This window comes from Enoplosus armatus, chromosome 23 (genome assembly GCF_043641665.1).
Source record: "Enoplosus armatus isolate fEnoArm2 chromosome 23, fEnoArm2.hap1, whole genome shotgun sequence".
Classification (NCBI taxonomy): Eukaryota; Metazoa; Chordata; class Actinopteri; order Centrarchiformes; family Enoplosidae; genus Enoplosus; species Enoplosus armatus.
The window spans coordinates 1,485,108-1,507,124 of NC_092202.1; the positions used below are offsets into that span (position 1 = coordinate 1,485,108).

At 42.3% G+C, this 22,017-nt stretch overlaps 3 protein-coding genes across 3 annotated transcripts in view; 2 read left to right on the plus strand and 1 right to left on the minus strand.

Moving 5' to 3' along the window:
- LOC139305975 (butyrophilin-like protein 2) overlaps positions 1-22,017 on the plus strand; it is a 281,201-nt gene that overhangs the window by 196,724 nt on the left and 62,460 nt on the right. The window lies entirely within an intron of this gene.
- Positions 352-12,037, minus strand: LOC139305526 (type II inositol 3,4-bisphosphate 4-phosphatase-like). Its single transcript, XM_070929403.1, has 19 exons — positions 11,991-12,037; positions 8,164-8,243; positions 6,768-6,861; positions 6,454-6,523; positions 6,205-6,352; positions 5,954-6,084; positions 5,462-5,569; positions 5,185-5,293; positions 4,585-4,756; positions 4,278-4,484; positions 4,064-4,196; positions 3,637-3,836; positions 3,398-3,521; positions 3,173-3,299; positions 2,939-3,079; positions 2,646-2,743; positions 2,384-2,481; positions 1,809-1,980; positions 352-665 (listed from the first exon to the last, which is right to left on the minus strand). The coding sequence occupies exons 3-19, from the start codon at positions 6,855-6,857 to the stop codon at positions 538-540; spliced, it is 2,256 nt and encodes a 751-aa protein (XP_070785504.1). The 5' UTR covers positions 6,858-6,861; positions 8,164-8,243; positions 11,991-12,037; the 3' UTR covers positions 352-537.
- Positions 15,212-21,713, plus strand: LOC139305798 (arfaptin-1-like). The gene is made up of 8 exons (XM_070929747.1): positions 15,212-15,315; positions 17,498-17,611; positions 19,969-20,065; positions 20,146-20,264; positions 20,341-20,562; positions 20,889-21,046; positions 21,174-21,348; positions 21,542-21,713. The coding sequence occupies exons 2-8, from the start codon at positions 17,534-17,536 to the stop codon at positions 21,695-21,697; spliced, it is 1,005 nt and encodes a 334-aa protein (XP_070785848.1). The 5' UTR covers positions 15,212-15,315; positions 17,498-17,533; the 3' UTR covers positions 21,698-21,713.

Consider the following 22,017-nt stretch of genomic DNA (forward strand, 5'->3'; position numbering starts at 1 on the left):
ATTACCAAACAGGCAAAGTGGGCCTTTGGTGACCCGGACCCCCAGGAGCCCCAAAGACCCCAGGTCATCTGCTACTACAATTGCTTTGTTGTAATTTGATTTATAACAATTTTGTACAATTAAAACTGAAATGGTCCCTAATGTTTCACCTAATCTTGAGCTGAGTTACATGGGGAGTATCCTCAAATAAATGTGTTTAATCAGACATTATCACAAAGTAACTGACAAGCAACAAACCTGTGTGTGTGTGTGTGTGTGTGTGTGTGTGCGTGTGTGTCCGTGTGCCTTCCAGCCCTGCATCAGTAATCATCTTTATCCATTTGGTTTAATTAATTTGATATTTGACAGAAATAAATCAAGTATTCATTTATTGCAGAAACATGTTTGTAAATCAAACATCTGCAGCTACAGTGAACAGCACAGAGGGTCACATATATACAGTATATAACACAACACGCACCTTACATGATAAAACAAACGATCTTATGATTTAAAAAAGAATCTGTACAGAAGCTAAAAAGAAACGGTCAGTGTGTTTTATCCGAAGCTGCCATCTGGAGGTCTGTACAGTTTGGGGAAGGTGAGGAGCTGAACGCTGCTGAAGGCGAACTTCCTGCTGCCCACGTTCTTCTGCACGTTCTCCATCCTGCAACCATCCCTGTGCACACACACACAAACACACACACACACATTGCAAAAAACACACATGCACACAGATGTGCGAGTGATTTAAGAGTGATTGAATTTGTCAAGTACAGACAGTCTGTCTCTCCAGAGGACAAACTTTTGTTTGTTTTAGGAATCATAACAACATTCATCTGAACACATTTGGAGTTTAATTACGATACTGAAATTAACTAAAATAAAACGTATTACTGAAACAAACCTAATGCAGACTTCACATCATCATGGCTGCCAATTTACTGAAGTTTTTTTTTACTTTTATGATTTTATTGGCATATTTCAGGAACAGCAGCTTCTACAGTTGTTAGAAAATTCTGTGACTCCATCAGCAGAGTCTTTACAGCTCTTTACATTTTAAATAATTCCCTCTTTATTTCTGTCTCAGCTGAAGAAGAGACAGAAACAAGTAAGAGAGATTTAGGACAAGAATATGAAAATGCTCTTGCATGAGGCCCTTTGAGTTTTGGGGAAATGGTCTTGTTCAGTGATAAAAACAGTATCATCCGTATAGTCCACTTTGTGCCCAGTGTTCCCAGTCTGTGCTGGTCTACTGGTATTTGGCCAGCAGTAAAACCAGGCTGAGGATGAGCCAAACAACCAGGAGGTGAGAGGTCACCAGGAGGAAGGCCACCGGGTACAGGTGTCGTCTGGGAGCTTTAGGGGCCAAACACTGCGGGAGCCAGGAGCTCTGGAGACCTGAGGGACCCTCCCCTGGGTCTAACCCACAGACAGTGATCCCTGACTGGGTGTAACAGCCGAGCATCTGCCCCCAGGACAGACGAGACCTGGAGGAGTGTGTGTGTGTGTGTGTGTGTGTGTGTGTGTAATGAAGGAAGATGAAGAGAAGAAAACAGAAGAGAAAAATAGAGAAAAGAAAAATGGATGACAATGATCCCACAAGAAAAGATGGAACAAAGCAAGAAAGAAAGCAGAAAAACGAGAAGACAAGAAGATGGGAAAAAGATGTGAAGTAAAAAGAAAAAAGAAGAAAAACAAAAGAAAAGTTAAACTTAAAATGTTCTGCAACATAAAAATAAGAGGAAAAAAAGGAAAGGAAACCAAAGGAGGTGTGTGAGGAGGAGGAGGAGCAGGAGGAGGAGGAGCAGGAAGGAGACGGTCGAGTGTTTCAGTAAAGACGAACCTCCTCATGCAGTCGAGGGCGGTGCTGAAGTGCTGCTGGCCGAGTGTGTGTCGCTCTCTCAGCAACACACACTGCTCCAGCGTCACCGACATCGCCGTGCGGTCCTTCGCACTCTTACAGCTCGTCAGACGCACACCGTTCACCTTACGACACACCTGAACACACACACACACACACACACACACACACACACACTTCCTCTTCAGCGTTTTATTTGAAGAAATCTAAACCTGCAGTAACTGATTAACATGTCATCATCTTTTAAGTTCATATGTTAAACTTGTTAGCAAACATTAGCACATCCAGCAGATTTATTGTTGGTAATATAGCATTATTGATTATAGCTGCTTCAAGGACTTAAAACTGACACCAAACGACATCAGATCACTTAACCTTTAATCTATTACATGTACAGTTCATTTCTCATGTTATAACTGGAAGTATTCACTGTTAAAACGATCAATTTCTATTGGCAGCAAAGCTTTTGCCATTATTTGAAAATTACTTGAGACTTCTTCTGACACCCCCCTCGGGCCAGTCATATTCCGGGCATCTTACCGTAGCAGCGATCCAAAGAACCTCCACGTTCTTCCTCTTCCTGGTTTCTACACTGCGATCCAGAGAGGACAACAGGTCCGACAGTGACTGGATACCAGCTGAGAGAGAGAGACGGGTTCAGTTTGACTGCAGTAAAATACTCTCAGACTCTCTCTGCTCGTCTCTCATGAAGGAGATTATAAAGACAATAAGGTAACAAATCTGCTGTCAAAATAAAATGTCTCCAGACTCTAAAAAAGCTTTAAAATGAACACAGTCTCACTCATTTCAGGACGTCTGTCTCTCAGTGTGTTGCAGTAAGCTCTGAGACGCTCACAGCTCTGCTGGTTCAGTCTCTCCTGCAGGGAGCTGTCACCAAACCTCAAACAAACAAACAAACAAACAACAACAACACGGTAAAGCACCAAGTTGACAGAAAACCTCAGTCGAAAGATCAATGGATTTTGCACTGAAAAGTATTATTCAGTTTAAGTTCTTCAGACGGCCAGTACAGGAATGTGTTTTTTACTAAGCTACTTGTTCTGTGTGTGTGTGTGTGTGTGTGTGTGTGTGTACCTCTCAGCCAGACTCTGCTGCTGGTTGATTCCAATGTTGAAGAGAAGAGGATGAACTCGTATCAAATGCCCCTCTTTCAGTTCCCGTGGCAACGACCCGAAGGTCTCCGGGGGCAACGGGACCTCGACGACCAAACTGCCCCTGAATGGAGACGAACACACACACTGTGCTGAGGGTGTGTATGTGTGTGAGTGTCTGTGTGTGTGTGTGTGTGTGTGTGTGTGTGTTTCCCACCATGCTCCACTGAGCGTTGGCAGCAGGTCGTCCAGTTGTTCCGTTTTAGCTTTGGTGATGGTGAACGCAACTCTGCTCAGGTCTGCCACACCCACCTCCATGTCCTCCAGCATCCCCACCTCGTCACCTGACACACATACACACACACACACCATGTACGTCTACATACAGTATGTATGACAGGTTAGTGTGTGTGTGTGTGTGTGTGTGTGTGTGTGTGTGTACCGTAGGTGCTGAGCAGGCCTTCAAATTGAGCCAGGACTCCTACACAGTGAAGCTGCTGCAGGAACTCAGGATCCTCCAGACCCCCGTACAGCTTCAACATGAAACCACACACTACTGCTGAGAGCTGAGAGAGAGACAGGAAGTCAACAGGAAGTCAACAGGAAGTCAACAGGAAGTCACTTTTTCAAAGCAGCTTTATCACTGCTGAAAGGTCAAAGGACTTTGTCTCTCTGTCTCACCGCCTGGCTGAAGACGGCGTGGCGTCTCTGGACGAGCTGTGCAGATCCCTGAGCGACAGTCGTGGCCACCGCCCCCTGCAGGACCACGAAGGTCATAGCGGCTCGGGCCTTCCCCGCCGCCTCGCGCACACAATCCCTGAGAGTGACCACCAGGGGGAGCAGCTGCTCCTGCCAGGAGGACGCAGAGGACAAGGAGGAAGCTGGAGGAGACAGACACATTCATAACTTCAAGTTCTCTGCTGTATTTTAATCAATAATAAAATAAGTGCTGTGACCCCATTAAACTAATCAGTATAATGGTAAACGGTCAGCTGCATCTGAGATTTTGTGTGTGGAAGATAAACAGAATGTTGTTTCCAAATATTAGCAGACTTATTCTTTATATTAGAAATATGAGTCAGCAGCAGAAACACATATAATGTCCCACCAGTGTTCTGAGAGTTTGCGTCCCCTGTGGTTTCCTGTTGCTCTGATGATGTCAGTTCCTCCCGCCCCTGCAGACGGTCGCCCATGGCGATGATGCAGTTGAGGCACATAGCAACGTTCGCCCACGCCCTGTCCTACACAAACACACACACAAATAAAAACAAGTACAAAACTTTCATGAACAAATTAAGATCTTACAACACACTCCAACTTGCCCATTCCTCCTCGTCGTACTCCGCGTCCCGTCGGCTGACGTCCTGTTGCCGTAGCGAGGTCTGTCCCTCCAGATCGGCTGGCATGTCACAGAGCAACCCGTTGCTGTGGACGTGGCTGCTGTTGTAGTTGGCTGTGCACTGGTTGTGGATCGCCAGCAGGGCGCTTTTCACCAGCTCGTCTTTGAGTGCGTGAACAAATTGGTCTGTCTGAGTGAGAAGGAAGAAAGGGGTCAAGACAGAACAAGACTTTGTGTCAGATTTCTGTCTGTCCAAAATAGGTCACCTGTGGTTTTCTCCCCCTCCTCACCTGTTGAGTCAGGCCGTCCAGGACCTTCTGCAGCCGGGCGCCGTTCAGCTCCAGAGAGACGGACAGCAGCTCCTCAGCGAGCCCGAAGACCAGAGGCTGCAGCTGGGCCACGCTGGCCAACAGCTCCCTGGCTCTGGCGCTCTCATCCTGGGAGTAAGAGATGGAGCTGACGCTGAAGAGAGAGAGAGACGGGGAGAGGAAGAGTAAAGGTCTTTCGCATGTTTTATTCCATTTAAACTGTACCTTACAGCACAGCGAACCATTTAGCAAAGTATGTTGATGTGTTTTATATTCATGGATGTATTTTTCCAAAGCCATTGGTTTCCATTAACAAGCCTCCCATCCGTCAAACTGCCGAAACAACACACTGAAACGGCCACAGGTGGTTCTCCCTGAAGACAGTTTTGCTGTTTGTAGACTGAGGATCCTGACTAGTCCAAATAATTCAACAAAATGCAACGTGTTTGTGTGCTAATCTACAATGCAGCGTCACTAATCCTGACAGAGCAGAGATTAAAGAGATTAATCCACAGGCAACAATATCAAGAGATGGATGGAGCGGGCAGCACAGTATAAACTGTATGAGAGTCTGACACACACCTGCCTCTGTGGTTTGTGTGTTTGCTGAGCAGTCTCTTCAGTCCCCCATGTTTGAAGGCCTGGTGGTGATCAGCTGGAGCACCAAATGTTATAAACTCATACCACACACCTGGAGAGAGAGGGAGAGAGAGAGGGAGAGAGACTATTACAATGAATGAGATGACAAAGGCTGTGGCATCAAAATCACACAGAAGAAAAATTGAATAAAAGAAATGAGGACCAGCGAATGAAAGTGCAAACAAACCTTAGAAAAAGAATAAACAGGAAATGAATGTACCTGTGCTGTCTGGATTGGTGACCTCCATCCTCTGAGAGTGCAGGTTGGTGGGAACAAACTGAAGGTGTTTCTCTGACTTACTGCTACTCGACTTGAAACACGACAAGGCTGTTTGACAGAAAACACAATTCAAAAAAGACAAAAAAAGTAGTACTAGTGCAGAAATCATTTTCCCACAATGCAACAGGGTGGATTCAAAATTCCAACTGTAATATTTTTTAAAGGAATAGCTCGACTTCCTGGAGTCTCCGTTGGTTAAACAAGCGAGATATAACGTGTTAATAAGTGAGCTTTAGAGCTGCTGGTTGGTGGATTTTGTTACCATTGGACAGAGCCAGGCTAACTGTTTCCCTCTGCTTTCAGTCTTTATGCTAAGCTAAGCTAACCATATAGACATGAGAGTGGCATCAATCTTCTCAACTAGTGTATTTCCCAAAATGTCGAACTCTTCCTTTAAGGGATGACAACTATTTGCCCTTTAATTGGCTTCACCTGAGAGTTTGTCGAGCTCAGCAAGCGTTTCCCGATAACAGCCAATGAGGTGGTTACAGTGGTTGATGACATCATGGCGAAGCCCATCCCAGTGGGGTGAAAGGTCACCGAGCTCCTTCACTTCCTGCACCCTGAGAAAGAGAGACAGATGTCGGCTAGTTTGAGACAAATTTCACCCGATAAAAACCTAAAAAGCGTGCTAAAGCTCATAAGAAGTGAATACTGCCTTCAAGAGAAATACATACACACACCTGCTTGTTTGCTCGTGTATGAGCATGCTCAGTAGCTGTTTGGGTAAAGAGAAAGACAGCGGCGTCTCTGACATCTGTTCCCTGACCAGCAGCCATCTTTGATCCTCCGTCTGAAACCTGTACACCTTACACACCTGAGCACACAGCACTGCAGCACAGGGTCGGATAGGAGAAGTAACATGAAGGCATATGAACATGTATTTATCACTCTGAACTCCCACAACATGAAGGTAATAGTGTGAGTCTCACCGGCTCTCATCATTGGACTGTTCTCTTTGTTGTGGACGGAGCTGTGGAGGCTGTCACACAGCGCAGGACACTAGAGCGAGAGGAAGATGGCATACAGAAGGTGAAACGGAGGGAAATATCTCTCCTGTACACGGTCGTGATAAAGTAATCAACCCATACACGTCGACAGAACTCAAGGAAACCTGAAACTGGCTGAAGAGAAACCACAAGTGTCAAACTGTGACACCTCTGTGTTACACAACCAGAGAGAGGAGAGTGGAGGGTGAAGGGAAATTAAGAGATGCAGTATTTTCTTCTTGACTTCTCCTTTCTACCTTGTGTTCAGGAGGAGTTTTATCCTCGTTCTCTCCCTCCATCTGCAGACGGGACACCTTCACCTCCCCCACCTCGTTCACTCCGTCCATCGTCCTGATTAAAAGAGTGGAAGGAAGAAAGAAAAAGGCCGTTGGTGTTTGGAAACACAAACATTGTTGAGTGCTTGGGAGGATGTTTAGCTTTAGCAGGACAATGAACTCCCTCCTGTCATTAAGTGCTGTTAATCAATGTAATAACTTCCTCTCTCTGTCCATCCCTCAGGTTGGTTGGAACAGCATGTTACTGTTTGAAACTGGCAGCTTTACGAAGCTAACTAGCTAATCTAACTAGGGAAGAGATAACCAGAGGGAACTACAACTACTACAAAAGAGCTAACACACTACATAACAGACGTAGCTGGTTAACGTATGTAACTCTAAAATATGTCTAGGACGACAAACCACTGATAAGGATAACTAGCAAAACAAAGCTAGAAAAAAAGATAACTAGGAAAACCTAGCTAACTCGAAACAAATAACTAATAAGAAAAGATAACTAGCAAGACAGAGCTGACTAGAAACAAAAAAACTAGCAAGGAAAGCTAACTAGAAATAAGACAGCTAACAAGACAATTTTACTAGAGACAAGGTGGCTAGCAAGAAAAGCTAAAGAAGCAGGATAACTAGCAATGTACATTAACTGGAGACAAGATAACTAGATAACTAACTAGCAAGCTAACAAGTTTATACAAATAGATGACTAGAAAGACAAATCTCACTCAGCGAGCAAATACAAATGAGATAATAAGATATCTTGCTGCTAACTTGGTTATGTGATATTATCAAATATAATTAGCAAGACAAACTATGAAGAAAGGTTAAGCAGACAGACAACTGGCCTCTCTAACTGTGAAAAACACCAAGCAGCAGCATGAAGCCCTGTAACAACCTGCGTCAGGTATGTATTAATAATCAGACACACCTGGACATGCCAGCACAGACACACCTACTGTTTACACTGCACACCTGGCGCTCTCTCTCTCTCTCTCTATGTCTCTCACTCTTTTTCCTCTCTCTCAAACTCTTTCTTGGTCTCGTCTCTGAGGATGTTGTGATATAAAAACAGGAAGAGATTGCATTTTTCTACTCTCTATGGAGGTGGAGCCAACCCTCCCCTTCTCACTTCCTCATCTGGTTACAGGTATCCGAGCAACAGCCAATCAGGTGACAACTCCTACACTTCTGTGAAGTTTCTGTGAGGTGAGTTTCATTCAAAATGTTTCTTTAAGAAGAAATGAGAAAAGACGGACACAAGGTGACACTAAAATAAGAGATAGAGGACGTAATTTAAAGGCACACATGGTTTATAATGACGTAGGACAGGTGAGAAATGAAGGGTTAATGTGTTTGTGTTTACCTGAGGCTCAGGGAGATGTGAGGCTCCTTGGACCTGAGCAGATCTCTGATGGAGAAGGAGGTGAAACCCAGAAAGCTCCTCTAAGAGACAGAGTTGTGTTATATTACGTTAAACTGTGACATTTAGATGTTCTGGCGCTCTGTACATGTTACAGCTCTAATCCAGCAGTAATCCAGCCTATATCCACTTCATGGAAGGTTCTCCATCGCTCTGCTCGGCTGCACAGAAGCTCATGTGTTTTACATTTCTGTTCTGTGTGGAATACAGTTTGTATACAGAATGTACGATATACTAATAATGTGAATAAGGTGTGTAATCAAACAGAGGAATGAACACGCCTCTAAAACTGTTTCAGTCAGAATTACAGTCTAATAATGACACTTTAACTTCATGGTGGATTTAATAAGTACATTATAAACAGTAAATGGGGTGGACAAAATATTAGAGCGTTATACAACTCAGCAGCAGCACAAACTGCTAACCAGTTAAAGGCTCAGTTCCCCCGTCTGGTTTAAAGATCTGCTGTGACTTTTAAAACACTTCACGTGAGCCTCCAGGTTTATAACTGCTCATCATAATTTGATTGTTTGAGTTCATCGGTGTCAGGAAGGAAGTGAACATCACTGTGAAAACACCTTTAACCAAACAGTCCCATGTTTCCCAAACAGCCCTTAAGTCGTACACAGGATGTATCCAAGTTACGTAAAGGGCTGGCGCGCAGTGTTAAGCTTCTACCTAATGTGCTGTAATATTAATTAATAAATGGCCCATTCTGTCTGACGCACACAAACTCATCACCACCGGGTCACGGCCGTGTACCCAAAGTCCCCGCAGCAATGGCATTAAAATCACTCTGTTGCTATGACGATAATCAGAAGCTCAGAGGATTACCTTGACGAGAGAAGAGCACTCAAATCACACACACACACACACACACACACACACACACACACACACACACACACACACACCAAACTGAGGTCAAATTAAACTTGCGTCTATTCTAATGATTCTAATGGAGGTTTTCAAGCATCAGATGAGTATTTAAGAGAATTTAATAAACCATGGTCGTCTGTCTGAAGCAAACCACTGATGGTGCATTCAAAGACGTCCAAGAATTAACATCCAGCTGCACTTTACTGACGAGCCACAGTGACAGAATCAAACAGGGACGTTGAACTGTGAAGAAGAGTTTTATTTATAGAATTATTTCCAGCTTCTCGTATATGAATATTTACTGGTGTTCTTAATCTTTTGTGAAAGGAAACTGAATATCTTTGTGTTTTGGAACAAAAGAAGTCGTTTGAAGGAGAATGTTTTCGACTGCACACACACACACATAACCACATGATGATACTATTGTTAAATTATTATAAATATACATTGAAAGGGTGATTAAATGTCCACAGTGATGCAGAATCTATCTGGATCACAGCAAGTTGACTTTGAAGTTGAAGTTTCGGGCTGCAACTAACCTTTCAACACTTTCCTATTATCAATTTCTTTCTTTTTTCAATGAATCAATCAGTAAATTGTTTTGAGCGACCAACAGTCTAAAACCCAAAGATATTTACTTTATGATGATATAAAAACAAACAAACAAACAAAAAAAATCTTCACATTCGAGAAGCTGGAAACTTCTCTGGTGTGTTTGGCATTTTGCTTGAAAAATTACAATTTATCGATTATCAAAATAGGTATTGATTCATTTTCTTTTCATCAACTAACTGCTGATTAAATTTTTTTTCAATTTTTCAATCCATCAGTTTAGAAAATGTCAGCAAACTCGAGGTGGCATCCTCAAATTCTTTCTTTTTTGGCTAAATCAATTACCACATGAATGTAATTAATTTCCTGCTGATCTATTATTATGTTAATCAGCTAATTGGTCTGGTGTCATGTCAGCGTGAGTGTTCATGATCCTAAAACAACCGAACAGACAGAAAGACAGAAGGAAACAAACAAACAGGATATTGAGACGTTAACGTCCATATACACGCTAACAGTTGCCACATTTCCTCGTTTGCAGCTGAAGGTTTAGGCAACACACACACACACACACACACACACACACACACACACACAGAGCTAATCTGTCTCATTGAGTTCTTCAGCAAAACAAGAGGCTTTTAAGATTACATGCTAATCCCCATCAAACCTAGACACACACACACACACACACACACACACAAACTACACCAACAAACAGTCCAGTCAGACTCTACAGAGTGTGTGTGTGGGTGTGTGTGTGCACTTCCCTACCTGTCCAGCAGAGGAGCTGTTCTCTCCTGGTGGACAGAAACATTTGGTGCACGCCATCATTGCTCTCTGCATCCTCAAAGCTTAAGAATAAAAATATCTCTTCCTTCCTGTTTACTTCCTGCTCTGTTTGTACTTCCTGTTTTCAGGTCAGCTGCAGACTTCAATAATAAAAGTAATAATAAAAATAAAAATTTAAAAACGCAAGGCTCACACTCACACCAAAAGCTAATCCTACCAACACAGAACCTTCTGACCAATGTGCAACCAACCAGTGTGCAATACAAAGTGCTTCATGTAACATGTTATAAACAATTATAGAGAGATACAAAACAAAAACATGATAAAAAAAACAACAAATTAGAGGTAAAACAGACCCAAAGCTAGCAAACTAGTTCACTATCAAAGACATCTTTGGCTACTAAAGTGCCAAACAGTATAAGATGCACAAAAAATAACAGCTGCAGAAAAGTAAACAATCATCAATCGTGTAATTTTGATTTAAATCTGGATCAAATTATAACTGAACAAAATAAATATAACTTTCAGTACATGAACTTCAGGAACATTTCAGTCAGTACGGAAGTTTGAAGTGAGTGAAGTACAACAAGAAGTAATCTGAGTACTCAGAGTAGCTGCAGAGTAACACAATAACACTGAATGCAACACTTAACTTCGTTTCCCACCTGCACTTGAATGCACCGTTAAAATTAAAGCTCACTGTACGATTGTAACTTGTGTAATTTCCTCCCCGGGGATCAATAAAGTATTTCTGATTCTGAGTGAAACAGAGAGTCAAACAAATCTGTCAGAAGCAGCTAAAAGACGACATGACGGGTTCACAGACAGCAAAAAAGCAGAGTAAATAAAATAGAGGTGAAGAGGAAGAAGAGCAGGAGCGTCCATTAACCGAGGAAAAGGAGGCATCCGAACAAAATAATCCATCTATCATGAAAAATCGTCTGGAAATGCTGTTTCTGTCGTCTTCTCTCTGCTCAGCTGAAAAGACTAAAACCCACCGGCCGAGTATCTCTCTGCTCCCGCCATCACCTTTTCCTCCTCCTCCTCCTCCTCCTCCTCTCTCGTCATGGCCGACAGGATTAAAAACCCACGGGCATAATGGGAAATATGCAGATTAGTGAAGCAGCCGGCGGGACGGTCGGGTCGAGTTAGGCAGAAAAGAAAGAGAGAAAACAGCTGAAAACGGAAATATCTATTTATCTAAAATCTAACTTTCTCTCTGTGGCCGTCCTCGTTTTACCCTCTCTCCCTTTGTGTGTGTGTGTGCGTGTGTGTGCGTGCGTGTGTGTGTGTGTGTGTGTGTGTGTGTGCGTGTGTGTGTGTACAAGATTAACTGAATTGAGTGCGTGTGTGTTGAAAAGCTACCACCACTGGTATTACACATTTACACATCCATTGCACTAATCCTCTTATATACACAATTTTTCAGACACTTCTACACACTCATATATATACACACACACTCACACACACACACACACACACACACAGCTAGGCAGAAAAACACACACACCTGCTAATACACACACACTAACACACACACTCACTGTGGTGTGTGTTCCCGGCTCCTCTGCGTGGTAAACGGTGACTTTGATCCTGCTGTAATGGTAGAGAGGGTAGTCGCCACGGAAACACACTGATGTGATAAACACACTGTCATCCGGGCCCTGAAACACACACACACACACACACACACACACACACACACACACACACACTTTTAAATACAGCCTAATAAGCAGTTTACAAAGTTCTCCTGTTACTCTGTACGTGTGTGTGTGTGTGTGTGTGTGCGTGTGTGTGTGTGTGTACCTCCACTATCTCGCAGCAGCAGTGCTTCCTGTCTTTGTGAGTGTGTGTATCTATCACACAAACTTGAACTTGGACTCTGGCTGCCACGGCAACAACACCTCGACACTCTGAGAGAGAGAGAGACATGGTGACACACTGAAGTGTGTGTGTGGATAAAACTCTAATATAAATACATGACAACAAATTATTTATTTAACTGAATTTCACAAACATAATAAATAAAAGTAATTCTGTACTCTGTGTGTGTGTGTGTGTGTGTCACGTACCAACAGTCAGGTGCAGTGGGGAGACTTCAGCAGCTGTGACTCCCCCTTGTGGCCACAGAACAACATTACATCAACACACTGCAGACTGAACTCTATTAAACATGTATGACATTCACAAACTTCTCAAAGAAAAGTCAGATTTGATAAACTTCTAATTTTTATCAATACGCAAAATGTTTTTCTAATGTGAATACACCTGCAATTAATATGATCATAATTGTGTATTAGGGCTTTAATAATAGTTTTAATGTGTTTCTAAATATTAAACACACACCTGCAGAATCTCCCAGCCTTCCATCTCCCTCGCTGCAGTGTGAAGCAGTGTGTGTGTGTTGTTGCGTGTGTGTGTTAATGAGCGTGCGGAGGTGCGTGATGCGTCGCCTCAACGTCTCAGCGTTGGCGTCTCTCAGGGCGACGAGCCACGACACACACTCTGCAGAGCTGCTCGACTCCAGGAACACAGCAGGGTCACCGCTCTCAAAGCCTGAACACACACACACACACACACACACACACACACACACACTTTAGTGATTTTACTTAGCTGGCTAACATTACTGTATATGTAAAAAAGATGAGTGTGTGTGTGTTACTTACTGACAGCCAGTCGTCTGTCATCATCTGGAAGCTTCATAACCTCACATCTCTCCAGCAGCAACACCTCTTCTAGCTTACCACCCTGCACACACACATTTTGGTTTCATATTTGTCATATTTTTGTGCAGATTAAAGTACAAAAACATAGAAACTTCTCTGTCTGCCTCCCTCACCTGGTGATTCAGCATGAACAGCAGGTTTCCTCTCAGCCGACAAAACCTCTCGCTGAGAGCTGGAACAGAGGAGGGTTGTTGTTGGTGTGCAGCAGATCAGAACACAAAGAGAGAAATCATGTTTACTGCTGAGAGAGAGGACCCTTTCAATTCTGATAAAATGGAGTCACTTGTTAAACACTCAGAGGCTGATCTTCTGTCAGACACTCGAACGTTCCAGGAAGTAAAGTCAGAGTGAGTCAGGGGATGGAAATAGATGGAGATGACTGCCGAGAAGTCGTGGAGCAAGGCAGCTGACCTCAGACCACTCAGAGACAAGAGACGGAAAAGACAACAGAACAAAAGAGAAGAGTGGCGAAGAGGAAAGACACTAAAATGAGCAACACAAATAAAATAGAGCCACCTGACCTTTCTGCCGCCGTCCAACTCGCAGCGTTCCTTCTTTCTGGAAGTTCCCAGAAGTTTCCTCCCTGGACAGAAACAGCAGCTGGCTGTGGTTCATCCTCAGCTTTATCCTCCTCATCTTCTTCATCCTCCTCCTCCTCAGAACACATCAACTGTCTACTCGCCCCATCATCATCAGGGTCTGACCTTCATCGTTGTCTACATAAATACATAGTATAAAAGTATAAATATATATAGGACAGTATTGAGTCTCTTTCGATATTTGGTCATTATCAATACATATATTCAACGTATATTAAACAATTACGAGATTATTGTGTCGTTACATTTACAATATAAAGCTATTGATGTTAAAATGGCTGACAAATGAAAACATGGAGCTAGAAAACAAATATATGAACTTTATATTAAGTGAAACAAGTTAATATTATACAGTAAATACAGTATGAAACAGCTAGCTTCATGTAAAACTTCTTCTAGCTTCTTCTTGTCTCATTACAAACGGCAGTTATAAGTCTTTATTTGCCTGATGGAGCTCTTTATCTCGTCATGACAGTTGCTAGCATTCAAACCGTTAACGTTAGTCTGTCACGAGGGAAAACCTCTTAAACTTGATAAAACAGCTTTATATGAGATAAACTGTATATAATCTAACATTTTGACATGAATACAAGTTTATCGGCATCTCTTACCGGCAGAAAAAGCAGGTTCCTGGGAATAAAAAACAACTTTTCTAACCGCTGTTTGGTTTGAGTGGCCACCATAGTGGAGTGGAACTTTGGACAGCTCAAGTATCGCGAGAGCTGTTTGTCCTCCCGGCTGATCTGTTCATGTACGACCACAAGATGTCGCGAGAAGGACGAGAACACAAACCACCAACAGTAAACACCAATAAAAGATATATAGGCTGTGGCTGGTTAAATAATAACATAAATAATAATTTTAATGAATTATTTAATATTAAGATATACTTCATTTATTGTTATATTGTGTTATAATATTATTATTATACACACAATGTTCATACGACCTCTGTACAGCCATAAACTGTTATACAATAGTTTATTTTAAAAAGAAATCTAATACATTACACTGTATTATATTACCTTGTAATGAATCCATAAAAGGAAAAATAACTCTTTATGCAGAATGCCCATATCAGAAACGCCACTTTTAGATATTTGAATATGTGTTCATACATTTTCCGTGTGTGTAGCCTGGAGGAGAACCTTGAGAACCTTGAAAATGTAGCTAAAATAATTATAATTAATGATGAATGCTTGTTTTCTCATTTTTTCTGTTATAACTTTAAAACCCAAACAGTATACATTCATAAAATGAAGCGAAATAAGCCTTTAACCCGTGGATATTACCGCCCCTCCGGAAAAGCACAAGGACAAAACAAATCGAGCATCCCCTCCAGAAAGAAACGGCTAGAAAACACTTCCGGGTGTGTTCGACTTTTGCTCTCTTTAGCTTCATAACTTTTTTAAACAGAGTTTGGTTTAGTTTTCAGTTCGTGACATTTCAACATGAGGAGTTAACGCAAGAACGGAGACAAAGAGGGGAGAAAATCTGACGGTCAGAGGAAGAAAAAGTTTGTTTTTAAAGCTGTGAAGGTAACAAACCGTTTGATCTGTCACCTTTGGGTGCTGCTCCCACCGTGGGGTGTTTGTTGTTGGCCGGTTTCACTTAATGTCACCAAGAGGGAATTAAACACCGTCTGTTTTGCATTTAACATGCAGAAACTGGTGATTAATCGACTTAAAAACACAGTTTACTCACTTCATGTGTCGCAATAGTTCAGAGAGACGCAGAGTTGAGCTGCTTTATAAGGGAACACGATGTCTTCAGTAACGTTAGCTTAAAACCAACAACAAATAACATGTTAACACTCAGGTACCGGTTCATTAGGTACACCTAGCTCCATCTAATGCACGTCATGGTCATTTTTGAGGCTATGCTGTAGTTCGTGATACTGAGAGGTGTTTCTAATATTCTGTCCACTCTCATTAATACACAAAATATAAGAAACACCTTCTGAACATTATAACCTTCATGAAAGTTGGATTTATTGTATTAGAATGGTTTAGTTTTAGCTACCTAATAAACTGGCAACTGAGTGTCTGTTATTATATTATTATTATATATTGAATTATGTCTTTAATAGATCAGAATTAGCTATGTGTTGCTACTTCTCAGTATTGGTTGTTTACCTTTACAACATTATCTGTTTTTAGTCCTTTGTAATTTGTATTTTGTATATTTAGTTTATGATTTTTATTTCAATTTTTTTTAAAATATACATCCCATATCTGATATTATTTTATATTTATGTTGGCATCATTAATATCATTATTATTGTTGTTGTTTACTGTGATATAGATTTACACTTTTGATTAAAGGATCAGTTCACTCAAATCCCCCCCCAATACAATTTTTTAACTCTTAATGGTATCTAGGGCTTGGTGATATCATCATAATATTAATGAAGTATATTTCACTGTATATTCTCTTTGAAAAGTCAAACCACCTCTCAGGCCTACAGGTAGCGAGAGTTGACACCAGACTTCAGGTGTAGCATCACTTCAGTAAGTTGTACTGGAGTTTATTCAAGTTGTTTAATGCAGAAGTGAAAGTTATCTTCCTTATGATAAGCAGAAGTAGAGAGAACCACATTTTAATATTTAGTGAAAGTAGTTTCACTCATGTTGTCATGTACAGACATTAACTTTTTATTTTAATAACTTTCGCCACTTTTACCAAATCAGTTTAGAGGTGACAGGACGTCTGTATGATTTACATGGTGGTTTCTGGTTTGTGACAAAGGCCAAAGCTTTTATACCCTTTTATACTTTATATATCAATAAACTTTACATGAGGTGTTTGTACTTTGCACTTACCGTAAATAAAGTTGTAAAGGAATCACTTTATTACTCATGACAGGAAAGTGGTAAAGTTGTAGCAGGCGTCTTAATCCAACAATAAATTTAAACTCTGTAATGTTCCTATGAGTGAGTTACAGTGATTCTGTTTTGTTAAATTATGAGGCATAAATCAGCAGAATAACAGACACCGATGATATTAAAAGCAACCTCAACACGACATGTTGATGCAGGAACACACATAAAATGAGACTTATGTCCATGAATCGCCCCGGTGCATGATGGGAGGCGTCCCAACACACCTGCCTCCTGCTTTCAAAGAACCAAATTAGCTGGATGAGAATATTTTATTTCAGCCTGAATGAGTTAAACCACATTTGAAGAACAGGGTGCAGGTGAAGCAGACCTCCTGCAGAGTGTTGTGCTTCTGCCTTTTCACCACTAGGTGCTGCTGTTTGACCACTCCGACGTTACAAACAATGAAACGGAAAACCTGAGCTCCTCAGCTCAGTTGTTCAGATTAAATTAGTTTCATTAAGCAGCAGGAACCTCTTGAGCCAAAATGTAAAAAAAATATATATATAAGTGTATGTAAACTAACAACAATCTGAACATCTCAATACAAAAAAAATCCAGCTGTTTCAAGTGTTAAAGGGAACATGACAATAAAACAAATGACTGAGGTGAAGTAATTAGCTAGAAACAACATCAAGAAAAACACATAAATGAAGTTTTTTTCACGTTAATTCTCCACTTGTTTAACAGTAACCTTTGATCCTTGCAGCAGCCTCTGAGTCTCATGAATCAGGACTGTACACCTGAACTTTAACCCCTCTGGTTTAAAAGTGACAATTCTTTTATCTTAGAGGAAAATACCAACAAACATTGTAGATTGATGTTTTTCTGTTTCGTCTAGAGGAGGAAGTAGAAGAAGAAAAGTGGGAGGAGCAAGATGATGGAGGAGGAGCCGGAGCAGAGAGGAGGCGTCAGCCTGGCGTCCGGCGTCACAGAGGAGGAGACTCCTCCGAGGGTGAGACGGCATGAAAACCACCACCAAACACAAGTTACTGTATATTTCTTCTCTGTTCAACTGAAGCAAAACAATGAAAATTGTTTTATGGAAAAAGTTGGTGAAAATTAGATCTCTTGTTTCAAGTTTGGGAAAGATTTTAATAAATTTGAATCCATTTTTTTTTATATGCAAAATGCAGGAAAACAAAACTTGATAATACATCATATTATTTAGGACTTTATGTACAAGACAGTTAATCAGGAATAATACAAGACCTGCACTTCCTTGAGACTATCATCATTATACATGATGAAAAAAAATATAAGTACATACAGCTATGGACCAGGTGCTCCGAACTAACCAGCTAACTAGCAGTGCTAGCAGTGTAGCCGCTGGCTGTTAGCATTACAAGCTCATTATTCCTCCTGTCTCTCAGTGTCATTGACTGACTGAGCGTGTTATCAGTGTATTATATTTAAAACAGACATGTGGTTGATGTATTTGTTCTTCACAGATATTCCACAAACATTCACACGTCATGCAACCGGTTCAATAAAAGAAAAGGAACAGTGTGCAGCAGCTAGCTAACAGCTTCTACAATGTTATCTGCCGTTGTCATGACAACAGAAGCAAAGTGGTGTGACAAACGGTGACAGTGAGTGTGTGTTTGTCTGATAAGACGACCATTGTTGTGGTTAATAGTGATCGAGTGAGGGCAGGTAACGGGAGCGGTCCTGCTGCCGTGATGTCAGCAGGTGACTCACCTGCGTGCAGAGCGGCGATAATAAGTCAAGCTGTAGTTTTAGTCTTACGTTCATCAGCTGAGTTTAAGTTTGTTGAGTATTTATATTATAAGAGATGTAACTTTACATTGTTTTCTGATGTCATCGTTTTCTTGATGTTTTTTTAGAAGCATCTCAAGCTGCAGTTCCTGTAATGGCCACTAGATGTTGAATGTGTCACTAGAAAGATGAAGTCCATACATGTTGACCCACAAAACATCTGGCTCCAAACAGCCCACTTCACCTCCACGTGTGTTGGTGACTTTGAAAAATATAAATTCAGCAGGACACATGTACTCATTGTTTTCTATATTTATTTAGTTGCACCAACTAAAGTCTGATTGGACGTTTGGATATAAAGTGATGTTCAGTGAACTGATGAATGGAGCCACAGCAAAAAAAATCAGTGCTCTTAAAGCAGATTTTCAATGAAGAAACCAGCAAACTTCCTGTTATACACCAGCTTTTCTAACCTTTGGAAAGAGCAAAGGTGGATACTTTCTGTGTGTGTGTGTGTGTGTGTGTGTGTGTGTGTGTGTGTGTGTGTGTGTGTGTGTGTGTGTGTGAGTGAGAGAGAGAGACTTGCTTTGCGTCACTACATGCCTCGCTGTCTCTTCAATGCGACACAACAACTTTGAGCCAAATTCCTCCGGCCCGGTGAGCCCTCCACAGGTGTGTGTGTGTGTGTGTGTGTGTGTGTGTGTGTGTGTGTGTGTGTGTGTGTGTGTGTGTGTGTGTGTGTGTGTGTGTGTAAAAAATGAAAACATGGAGGAGGCGTGACACACACACAGGTTAACAACTTCCAGTGTTGACATTTAATGTATATAATCTCTCTTAATTGTAGATGACAGCAGTATACTGTGTGTGTGTGTGTGTGTGTGTGTGTGTCGTTACCTCTCATCTACATCAGGTGACTATTTCCTGTCTTGAGTGTTCCAGTGACCTCTGACCTCTTTGCCTGCTGCCAATCACAACAGGGAGCCATCATCTCCGTGGCAACCTCACAACCTCTTGATCCGGGTTCTGATTGGCCCCCGTAAGCTCCGGTTCCCACGGTGATCCTTCCGAGTGTTGTCACGGTGCTTTGACTTCTGACCTTTGACCTTTTGCTGTTGCTTACTGGTGATGTTCCTGTTCTAGGAGCTGAGGCTCACGCTGCATTCAGGAACTGTTGGAAATTTAACATTCCAGTATGGAAAGATGCAGCTGGAGAGCCCCTAAAGCTGATCTACAAGTCTCACCTTTTTACAAGTTTGCTTGCATGTTAGATCATGTGCTGAAGTGCTTCTTGGCAGCAGCAGATGAGGGAGGGAGAGTGGGATTTTAACCTGCAACCTTGCAGTCAAAACCAGCTTTCCCAGCCTTGAATTCAGCTACTGGAAGTAAACGAGTTAAGTTCCTGAGGTGCTGTAGAAGGCTTCACAGGTCCAAAATGTTGGACTTTCACGGAAGCAGACTCCTAAAAACCTACCTGAAATGAACTTCAGTTCCCATTAAAGAAAGGGATCCAAACACATTCAGAACCAGCCATGCGTACTTACCTCTGGGACTCATGAAGATTTGTTTACGCCCTTCTACACATTTTGTTTACAGGAAACAAACAGTAACTGCAACCACACTGACAACAGTGGCACTTCCTGTCCGGCTGAGGCCATGCCCGAGGTCACCATGGAAACAGGGCAGAGCAAAGGTAAACTAGTGAGGGAGTAAAGGTGCCTTCAAACTCGACATAAAGCAAAATTTAACTTAATTTGCGTGAACTTGATCCAGACCTTCCAGTGACACCGCAGAAACCAGGAATCGGACCTGTGGTTGTTCAAGGCAACAACAAGAACCCAGCCAGTGAGAAGCTGCAGAGAGTCCGCAAGTGGAGCATCACCACCTATAAGGTGAGACCGGACTTTTTTATTGCTGGTCATTGGTAAAAGATATAATCAATATCTGATCAGCACTCTCTGGCTGCAGTGTACCAGGCAGGCTCTGTCAGAGAAGCTCGGTCGTGGATCTCGTACGGTGGATCTGGACCTGGAGCCTCGCCTCGAGCTGCTCAAAGACGACCGCCAACGATACGATGACATGACTAAGCTGGCTCAGACGCTGGCCAATCAGCTCGCTCAGTTCACAGTTACCCAGAAGACCCTGGGGGACGCCTTCACCGAGCTCAGCCTCAAAACACCAACGCTGCATGTGAGTGTTAAAAAACATTTTGGTGGTACTACTGTTGCTACTGCCAGCACAACTGTCACCACTGCTCGTGTACTACTACTACTGCTACTACAACTGACTGTTTGCTAAACCCCTCCCCCGAACAGCGATCGTCCAATCACAGTTTAGAAACTGTAATTACTGTACAGCTTTTAAAGAGTTTGGTTTTTTTTAGCCTTTACAAAACCAAAAAAACAAGAGCAAATGTGGATTAAACAATGTGTTTATCTGCTGTACATAAGATGAAAACATTAGCATGTCCAGCTAACTCAGTCAGTTGGTGTCGATCAAATCTTTGTCTCTGTCAGGTGGAGTTTGGTGTGAATGCAGAGGCACAAAAGTTTCTGTCCAAGAGCGGCGAGACTCTGGCAACGGCCATTAACGCCTTCACGTCCAACATGAACACTCTGGTCAACAAAACCATCGAGGACACTATGATCAACGCCAAGCAGTACGAGGCTTCCAGGTGGGTAGAAAACACACTTCCTGCTTCCTGTCAGCCTGAACATGTTGTAGCCAGTCACACCAGCATCTGCAAAAAAATGTTGGAGACCTCTTCTTTAGATGACCACGTAAACCTCTCCAACTTCCAGGATCGAGTACGATGCGTACCGAGTCGACCTGGAGGAGCTGAACCTGGGGCCCCGGGACGCCATCACCGTGCCCAAACTGGAGCAGGCCCAGAAAGACTTTCAGAGCCAGAGGGAGAAGTACCAGAGGATCAGAGACGACCTGTCTGTCAAAGTCAAGCTGCTGGAGGAGAACAAGGTGAGGGGGACCGAGGGAGGGATCAGAGATTTCTGGTAAACCTGGAAGGTCAGCAAATCATCCTAAAGTCATTATATATTGAGATATTGTGCAAGACAGAATGAGGTTGATACTAAATATTAATGAAGACATTAAGCAAAGAGTTTAACATTTGAGCTGGATGGACTTCACAAATCCTTTATTTCTGCTGCAGGTCAAAGTCCTCCATAACCAGCTGTGGCTGCTCCACAGCTCCGTTGCGGCTCACAGTTTATCGTGTAACAGCTTCCTGGAACAAAACATCCGGCAGGCCGGGGAACACCTCAACAACGCCAGCGTGGACGCCCCCTCCTGGCTGGAGGAAAGTTGACACAGCAACAAGCAAAACTGGCCAGATGTTGGTTCTGAAGATGTTTTGGGATAAATGGACACTTATGGGAAAAGTTAGAGAGAGGATTGTTTAGGAAGTTTTGGACTAGAAAGGCTCTGATAGATGTGAAGTTTGGGATAGTTAGTTAGGTGGGTAGGTAGTTTATTTATACCAGAGTTTGTGGATTTGGGATGGATTTGCAGCCTCTGGAAAGCTCTGGAAAACTGAGTGTTCACTACAGAAATGAGGAGTTCGATAATGTAGAGGGAAAGTAATTATTTTGGATGTTGAATGGGTTTCCTGGGTCCTGAGAAATCTCC

Excerpts from the sequence above, each read along its gene's own strand:
- LOC139305798 (XM_070929747.1), top strand. The coding sequence starts at position 17,534 with ATGATGGAGGAGGAGCCGGAGCAGAGAGGAGGCGTCAGCCTGGCGTCC. Across the intron at positions 17,612-19,968 it reads AGGAGGAGACTCCTCCGAGG|GAAACAAACAGTAACTGCAA; the intron begins GTGAGACGGCAT and ends TTTTGTTTACAG. Across the intron at positions 21,047-21,173 it reads AAGCAGTACGAGGCTTCCAG|GATCGAGTACGATGCGTACC; the intron begins GTGGGTAGAAAA and ends TCCAACTTCCAG.
- LOC139305526 (XM_070929403.1), bottom strand. The coding sequence starts at position 6,857 with ATGGACGGAGTGAACGAGGTGGGGGAGGTGAAGGTGTCCCGTCTGCAG. Across the intron at positions 5,294-5,461 it reads CACCAATCCAGACAGCACAG|GTGTGTGGTATGAGTTTATA; the intron begins GTACATTCATTT and ends CTCTCTCTCCAG. Across the intron at positions 1,981-2,383 it reads TTCTTTGGATCGCTGCTACG|GTGTGTCGTAAGGTGAACGG; the intron begins GTAAGATGCCCG and ends GTGTGTGTTCAG.